The following is a 10,000-nucleotide window of genomic DNA, read 5'->3' as shown; positions in this document are numbered from 1 at the left end:
AAATCCCTTGGTGTTGTTGCGTGACCTGATTCGGCCAGCTCCCAGATAGGGAAGAAAATTGTATAAGTGTATTCACGTACGTACATATTCATGTATTAATGCATCTGTCTGTCTTTGTGCTTATGTCTGTGTCTGTATCTGCGTGTGTGTCTGTGAATGAGCGTCTATGGCCCATATATCTGGCCAGATATAGGCAATGAGCTCTCATCCGGGAGAGTAATAGCTGCCAATCACACGAGTCTAACACATTATTGAAGACCATGGTAGTGAATGACACAGTAGCACATATAACATGAAGATGACGATCTATCAAACTTTCATGCTAATCACGGCCTCTTCTTCTGCTTACAGTGTGGGGGTATTATGACAACGACTACGGAGGAGGCGGAGGTGGGTATGGAAGAGACGAAAGAGCAGGAGGAGGAGGTGGAGGGGGAGGAGGAGGAGGCGAAGGTGGACGGGGAGGCTGGTGGAGCCGAGGTCCTTCCTTCGGCACCTTCCCGGACACCGTGAGCGTTACGGAAGGAGAAACGGCGCATCTGCCTTGTGTTGTGAACAACCTCAGAGATCATTCGGTAAGTAATTTTCTTTATTATTTTATTCTATTTTGTTTGGTTCTATTCATGTATTCATTTATCTACTTATTTATGCATCTATTTATTCATCTATTTGTTTATCATTATTATTATTACACTGGTCAACAAAGAATTTGTCCCAAGGAAAACAATAGTTGTACCTTATATGTTTTTGCATGCATAAAAAAATATATATATATTCAATATTTTCCATTACCATAGCTTTTATGTCCCACAATATGTTACGTTACGTGTGTTACCTGGTATGAATTTTAATAAAGCGGTTTGCAACACTGAGTTTGTCGTAAGATTGCTATGCACTTTCAGCTAACCTGTTCTGTGAGCCACATTTATTGAGTCGGGGAGATATGAATGATTTTCTACGGGACTTAAACATGTCAAAAAAGCAATTTATCTCACGTGTGTTACGTTGGATAAATTTCAATGAAGCGGTTGGCAACACTGATTTGGGCAACATTGCGTGAGATTGCTATGCACTTTCAGTTAATCTGTTCTTAAGTGAACCACATTTATTGAGTCAGAGAGATCTGAATGATTTTCTACGGGACTTAAACATGTCAAAAAAGCAATTTATCTCACGTGTGTTACGTTGGATAAATTTCAATGAAGCTGTTGGCAACACTGATTTTAGCAACATTGCGTGAGATTGCTATGCACTTTCAGTTAATCTGTTCTTAAGTGAACCACATTTATTGAATCAGGGAGATCTGAATGATCTTGTACGGGATTTAAACTTGTCAAAAAATAAATTTATCCCGCGTGTGTTACGTTGGATAAATTTCAATGAAGCGAGGGAACATCGATTTTGGCAACACTGCGTGAGATTGCTATGCACTTTCAATTAATCTGTTCTTAAGTGAACCACATTTATTGGGTCAGGGAGATCTGAATGACTTTGTGCGGGATTTAAACTACAACTACTACTACTACTACTACTACTACTACTACTACTACTACTACTACTACCACTTTTTTATATACGACCTCCATCCTCGCGGAACTGTGTGGTGGAGGCAGCAGGATCTGTCTCCCACAGACACATTTCATTGGCCCCTCTCCCGCCAATGACTGTGGTCGACGACACTTTTATCTGTGGATTTAATTTTTATTAACAATGCCTAATACAAAAGTTCATTTATCCTACTGTCAACCACCGTCTGCTCAAAATCCAGGTTTTGTATATGTGTTGATTTGGGTAGTGGCTACTACTACTACTACTACTACTACTACTACTACTACTACTACTACTACTACTACTATTTTTTTTTCTTTTTTTTTTTCTTTTTAATTACGACCTCCATCCTATTGGAACTGTGTGGTGGAAACAGCAGGGTCTGTCTTCCACAGACACAGTTCATTGGCCCCTCTCCCGCCAATGACTGTAGTCGACGACCCTTTTATTTGTCTATTTATTTATTTATTTTTAATAATGCCTAGTACAAAAGTTCATTTATCCTACTGTCAACCACCGTCTGCTCAAAATCCAGGTTTTGTATATGTGTTGATTTGGGCGGTGGGGACCTGGTACCTCTCAGGCGTAAGAGGGCTGATCCTAGGAGTGAGAATGATAGTCTACATCTCATTCATGAAACAATGCTGCTTTTTTGTTGTTGTTTCTTTTCAGCCATTACCTCAGCCAGCCGAGCGTAGAATTCCTTTGCTCTAGGACCCATCCCACCTGAAGTCGTAAAGGTTATAGGAGTGAATGAGCCCTGGTCTACATTCTGTATGCGCTCTTCGTACATCCTGATCTTCTCATACTCGTTCCGGGAGTGGGATGCCTCAATAGTTAGGTTGCTGTAACAGGGGGCCATCGGATCAAATATTCGCATGTCAAAGAAAGCCAATTGTCCCCGTGTCCAGAGACCTCTTGCGCTGACATCCACTCTTGCTTCATCTGATGTGTTGGACGTGCGGTATCTGAAGTTCTCCCCTCCTAGTGGGAGTAATGTTGGTTCGATAGTCACATCCTTGCACACCTCCTGAAGCATTTGGGCAGTGAGATCTCTTACCTCATCGTGTCGCATGCAAATGAATCCACCTTGCCTGCATATCATTGCATGGTCTGGAGTAAATTGTACACCACAGGAGCATCTGTTAGGCAGCCCTCCTAATGGCCATCCATACCTCAGGGCAATGGCATCCGTGAATTCTCTTTTGTTTATGGTGAATCCCTTTGCCCTGATTGGTAGTGCTGTCAGCCAATTGGACGCCCCAACTTCCTGCGCCATTGTTATCTTTCTTTTCATATAATTCGATAGCCGAGCTAGAAGTGCTTGAAGTTCCTCCTTCTGCCTCTCCTCCCTTCCCTTTGAAATGTTTCTTCTAATTTCCCTAACCTCCTCCATAATAGTCTCCTTCCGTTGATCTTGTGACACGATGTTGTTTGTCAATGAGGACGTGAGTTTCATGGAGTTTCGGTGTTCTGTGTCGGCAAGGTTTAGCGGGTTGGAGATACCTAGCCCTCCCAATCTAGGTGGAAGTTCCATAAGTTTTCTTTCCTCCTCGTTTATTGTCCATCCGTTGGTGATGGGCGGTATTAGCTCGTTTCTGATGGTTTCTTCAAGGGGTCTTAGTAGGTCGGTGATGTTCGGTACAGTCCTTAATATGTAGTTCCACTTATGTTTCACACAATATATGAATGCGGCATATGCCGCCTGCGGTTCGGTCTTTACAAAGTTGGCTAGAATCCTAACTTCCGCCACCCATTCGTTAACTTTCTTTTCAACACATTGCTTTTTAAAGGATTCTGAGCCGATCACTGCACCGAGATGTCTTTCCCCCTCTTTTGTTACCTTCACTTCACTATTCTCAAAGAGGATTCTGGCATTGTTAAAGTACTCTGGCTTCACTATGAGGACAGATTTCTTTGCATTCGGAATGTAACCTAAGCCCGGGCCGTGTGCTAACACCAGATCCCACCACTTTTTTAAGTCAGCTACTTTTCCTGCGCCCGTGAGATCATCTGCATATGCTACCTGTTTGACCCTGGTGTCCTCATATTGTATCTTCTGCTGTAGATGCATAAGACCGAGCGCATACATTGCCATGGCCACAGAGTCTCCCTGAGTGGTGCCTTCCGCGGATTTGATGATCTCCACTTTCGTTTCTTTCTTCTCCGCCCTGTTGGTGACAAACAGGTTTTCAGGTTCTCTGCATGTGTTCTCCACATACCTGGCCAATACTGGGCATTTAATTTTGATGTTGTGTATGGTAGCCTCCCTATTTAAGTTGTTGAATGCGTTTGATGCATCGACTAATGGGACTGTTTGCAGTCTGGTTCCTCGAGTATCTTTCTCATGGCGTGGACTGCAGTCTCGGAACCCGCCTGTTGCCCCGCGCACACCTGCAGGTTGCCAGCCGCTTCTCGCACCTCACCCTTCGCGACTTCCATAATGGCTTTTCCTATTATTATTCTTAGCACCTCGCCTATACCAATCGGGCGACAGCCAGGTTTCTTATCTAGCGGGATAAGTCTGCATGCTGTGTATGCCTCCAGGTGCTGACCGTCTTCAGTCGCCAGTTTCTTCGCCAAACCAGCGATGACCTCCTGCAGTCCCACCGCTGCCGTTCCAAATACGCTGGCGCTAAGGAGACATTTCCATCCAGACGCATCTAATCCCGATGGTCCCTCCGCTCTTTGGGTGTGTAGAGCAAGGTTCCAGATCCTTTCTCTTGTGATGCTGTCAAAAACTACCTCGTGGGGTGGGAGGTAGTCACCATTGAATTTAGAGTCCAGGTTCGCTGGTCTTGCTATTGGATGTTTTTCTTTCAGGATCTTTATCGTTTCCTCGTTTAGGGGTAGAGCTCCAGGATCTTCATTCTCCCCTGCGAGCGTTCTCATGGCAGACGCAACCTTTACCTGCCTCATCTTGTCAGCAAAATTCCTGGCTTTGTCTTTTGGACTTTTCTTTCTGTTGATGCCCTTGTTGAGTCTATCTTGAATAGCCTCCGCTTCCATCAACAGTTGCTCTACTTCTCCCTTTTCCCACTTTTCCATCCTCCGTTGCAATGCCTGGATGTTCTCAGAGTGCTTAGATTTCCTATGGGTCCTCTGGCATGTAAGGTGTGGGAGTATAGCTAGCGTTTTGAATACCATCGGGGCTACTACTACTACTATTACTACTACTACTGCTACTACTACTGCTACTACGACTACTACTACTACTACTACTACTACTACTACTACTACTACTACTACTACTACTACTACTACTACTACCACTATTATAATTATTATCATCATTGTTATTATGATCATTATCATAATCAATCACTATTGTGATCATTATCATTAATATCATTATTATTATAAATGTTATTTTAATTACAATTATTATAATTATTATTACTATCATTATAATCATTATCATCATTACCATTATCATCATCATCACTATTATCATCATTATCATCATTACCATAATTATCATCGTTATCATCATTATCATCATTATCATCATTATCATCATTATCATAATTATCATCATTATCATTATCATCATCATAATCATTATCATCATTATCATTATCATCATTATCATCATTATCATCATTATCATCATTATCATCATTATCATCATTATCATCATTATCATCATTATCATCATTATCATCATGATCATCATGATCATCATGATCATCATGATCATCATGATCATCATGATCATCATGATCATCATGATCATCATGATCATCATGATCATCATGATCATCATGATCATCATTATCATCATTATCATCATTATCATCATTATCATCATTATCATCATTATCATCATTATCATCATTATCATCATTATCATCATTATCATCATTATCATCATTATCATCATTATCATCATTATCATCATTATCATCATTATCATCATTATCATCATTATCATCATTATCATCATTATCATCATTATCAATATCATCATTATCATCAATATCATCATTATTATCATTAACATCACGGCAGAGTGTCATAACCTGACGTGCCCGTCCCAAGTCCGGATAAATGGGGAGGGTTGAGCGTATGGCTAACACCCTCACCTCGTAAAAAGATATAAAAGTTACAGAAATTTTTGAAACGCCTCGGAACATGGACGGATATGTTGATGACTCGGAAATGAATAATGGACATGTGAATTGGAGATCTAATATATAAAAATTTGGAACTTGGAATGTAAAGTCTTTATATATGGTTGTCCAAACTAAAAGCATTGGTAACAGAAATGAATAAATATAAGATTTATATAATTGCAGTACAAAAAACCAGATGGTTAGAAAGTGGTGAGTGTGACCTTGGTAAACACACTATACTGTACAGTGGGAGAGCAGACCAAAGACATGAGGAGGGGGTAGGTATATGTATGACAAAGAAAATAAGAGAATTGCTAATGGAGTATAAACCAATCAGTGAAAGGATAATGAGTATAAGATTAAGGGGTAAATGGTTTAATGTGACCTTAATATGCGTATACGCAACAACTGAAGAAAAAGAGGAAAGAATAAAGGATGAATTCTATGAGGAATTACAGATGGTCATGAACAACACAAGTAAGAATGATGTAATGATAATTTTGGGTGATCTAAATGCCAAGGTAGGACAGGAAGTTAAGGCTTTCGGACCATCAATAGGAAAAGAAAGCCTCCATGAAGAATTCAATGATGATGGGACAAGACTAGCATCACTTGCCTTAAGTAATAATCTAATCATAGGAGGAACATACTTTCAACATAAGAACATATAAAGAGACTTGGGTATCGCCAGATGGACATACTAGAAACCGAAATGACCATATAATAATCAATAGAAAACACAGAAATGCATTGCAGGATGTAAGAAGCTACAGAGGAGCAGATTGCAACACTCTTCCTGGTTCTGGGAAGGATTAGAGCTAAACTATCAATAAAGAAATCGACAGCAGGGGAAAAGAGGAAAATATTTGATATAGAAAGACTGAAGGAACCAGAGGTAAAGGATAATTTTCAGCTGAAATTTATCAAAAGGTTCAGAATATTGGATATTTTAGAAGAAGAAACAGAAGAGAAAAGTGTAAATCAGACCGGGGAAGACATGTCAAACATAGTAAGAGAAGTGGCCGAGTAGGAAATTGGTTTCGCACCTAAAGAAAGAAGGAATTATTGGTTTGATAATGAATGTAAGGCAGCACTAGAAGAAAGTAATAGAGAAATGCAACGGGTAATAGGACAGCAAAATAACGAGGTACAGAGAGAGAATTACAAACTAAAGAAAATAGAGGTAAATAGGATATTAAGAAGAAAAAAGAGACAAGCTTTTCATAAGGAGGTAGAAAATATTGAAAGAAATAGGCATGGAGGAAAAATGAGACAATTTTATCAGGGAGTCAAAAGAATAAGAACTGGGTACCAAGCTCGAGAGAGAATGATAAAAAATAAGAATGGAGAAATAATAGTAGGAGAGGCAGAGGTGATGGAAATATGGAAGGAACGCTTTGAAGAATTATTAAATCCGCCAACAGAAAACAACCCAAACAACAATGGCGGTGGACTCATCACCCTGATCCACCATTCCATCTGTTTTGTGGACACAAGTGCCACAACCAAAATTCTCCTCCCTACCACAGATAACACAACAGAAACCCAATCCATTCGTATCCGCACAGGCAACAATTCAACACTAACAATAGTTAACATGTACATTCCCCCCCAATCATCCCCCACAGTTCCAAACACCTTCAGACCTCAACTCAGCCAACTAACCTCAATCCCCAACCTGATCATGGGTGGTGACTTCAACGCCAAGTCGTCTGCCTGGTTTGTCGACAACCCTGACACAGACAGAGGGCTTGATATACAGACTCAATTCGACTCATTGACTATCATGAACAACACGCATAATCATGCACATATCCCATACCAAGCCCTCTACACTCCCTCCTCTCCTGATATCACCTTTTGCTCCCCCTGCCTAACCCCAACAACATCATGGAGAGTGGTCGGAGCCCTTGGCTCTGACCACCTTCCAATCATCATCACCACCAAAACAAGATGCACCCCAGCTGGCCACAGACACACTTACACCAATTACAAGAGAGCTAACTGGGAAGCCTTTACTGAAGAGACAGAACAACATTTTGAAACACTTAACAGTACACCAATCACAAACATAAACAATGCTGTGCACGCTTTTAATACAATCATACAAAACGCAGACAAGAGATACATCCCTAGAGGCAACAGAAAATCACACAACCCCAACTTCACACCAGAAATCCAAGGCCTCATCAGACAACGTGACACACTTAAACACGATACCCCCACACCTATCCCTCAAAACATAGCAGACCAAATATAAACACTAAACACTGTGATTGCCAATAAAATACATGAACAAAAAACACAAAATTGGCAAAACTTTATCAATACACTTGATCACAAAACAAACACCAGCAAATTGTACAAAACACTCAACAGCATCACACTATCCAACACTAACACTACACGCTCTCACGCAGCAATAATCACAACAACAGATAATCTACCCTCAAACAGACAACAAGCAAACGCACTCATACGTCATTTTGCACAGACGAGCCATCTTACATCTCACCCTGACGACCGACGCACCATTTGACGTAAGAAAGACTTCCCCACAGACTCAGACTATACACCCTTCATAGACAGTCAGACAAAACTCATAATGCATAATCTCAAGCACTCATCTGCCTGTGGCCCTGATAACATAAGCAACATCCACCTAAAACACATTGGACCACAAGGTATACACGCACTCACAAACATTGCAAACTACAGCTATTCACACAACACTATACCCGACATCTGGAAGCATGGTAAAATAATCACCATTCCAAAACCGAACAAAGACCCAACAATCCCAACATCGCACCGCCCAATCACACTTCTCTGCACCCCCTCTAAAGTCATTGAACGCCTAATACTTAAACTTGTCACACCATATATTCCCCTTGCTGACTCACAACACGGTTTTAGGCCACTACACTCCACAAACGCTCTTCTGACAAACCTCACACAAAGAATTTTAGATGGCATCAATTCAGATAGGCCCCACCACAGAACACTTCTTATAACATTGGACATTAGTAAAGCTTTTGATGCTATCCCCCGCCACAACCTAACAAATAAAATATATAACACAGACATGCACAATAACACCAAAAGATGGCTGGCCAATTATCTGGCAGGCAGGAATGCTCATGTGTCATATAATGGCCAATCATCGCACATCAGAAACATTAAGAACGGAGTACCACAGGGCTCAGTTCTATCCCCCACATTATTTAATCTATACATGCATGACTTACCCACGCCAGACACCTCAGAAATACAAATCTCTTCCTACGCAGACGACATAACAATCACATGCACACATCGTAACACAGACAAAGCTGCAGAAATAATCCAGCCTTACCTTGACACACTCAACACATGGTTCATCACAAACAGACTCAAAATAGCTCCAACCAAATCTACAGCAACACTTCTCACCAACTGGACAAAAGAACACAAATACATACCTCATCTCTACATCAACAACACTCTAATACCACACACAAACACACCGAAAATTCTTGGTGTAACATACGATACATCCATGTCTTTCAAACAACACCTCACAAACATAAAAAACAAATGCACACCTAGACTTAACGCACTTAAGTCAATCACTGGAACAACATTTGGACAAAACAAAGAAACTAATATAACAATATACAAACAATGCATACGCTCAGTGATGAATTATGCGAGTCCTGCATGGGCTCCTAATCTCAGTGAGACACACCACAACACCCTTCAAATCATACAAAACAAAGCCCTAAAAACAATTACAGGCTGCACAAATACATCACCTACAGACCATTTACACTATGAAACAAAAGTCCTCAAAGTCAAGGACCACCTCGACATGAGAGGCACACAAACACTTGCTGCAGCCACCACAAACACATCACACCCGCTACACTACATAGCAGAACACCCACACACACCAAGAAACATTAAAACTACACCCAAAGACCTTTATTACGCACAGATACTCTCTTCTCTTCCTCCACAACCACCAAATACCAGCCTCCGGAAACATATTCATAATCATATCACTCACCGCTCCATTAACACACTGAAAGACAACACACTGCTGCATGCCAGACCCCCTGATATCCACCCTTCTGAATCCTCTCTCCCACGAAAGGACAGAGTCCACTTGGCCAGACTGCGATGCGGTCACCACCCAGCACTTCTAAGCTACCAGAAGAGGCTGGACGACCGTGTTGTGAACAGCTGCCCAGGATGTAACACTTCACCCCATACCATACAACACATAATGGAAGACTGCATTATACACAATCATGCACGCAAACAACACAACATACACTCTATAAAGGATTTGTGGG

General features: G+C 41.0%; 1 protein-coding gene across 3 annotated transcripts in view; it reads left to right on the top strand.

The window, feature by feature from the left end:
- Positions 1-10,000, top strand: part of LOC143022120 (uncharacterized) — a 558,721-nt gene that overhangs the window by 306,339 nt on the left and 242,382 nt on the right. For all 3 annotated transcript variants that reach the window (XM_076180129.1, XM_076180127.1, XM_076180126.1), the window contains exon 3: positions 352-575. In XM_076180129.1, coding sequence (XP_076036244.1) covers positions 352-575 — 224 coding nt within the window. The remainder of the gene's footprint in view (positions 1-351; positions 576-10,000) is intronic.

This window comes from Oratosquilla oratoria, chromosome 43, assembly GCF_046742065.1.
Source record: "Oratosquilla oratoria isolate Oo_2021 chromosome 43, ASM4674206v1, whole genome shotgun sequence".
NCBI classification, from domain to species: Eukaryota; Metazoa; Arthropoda; class Malacostraca; order Stomatopoda; family Squillidae; genus Oratosquilla; species Oratosquilla oratoria.
Note: the sequence above shows the minus strand (reverse complement) of the source record. Positions and strands in the feature narration are given on the sequence as shown.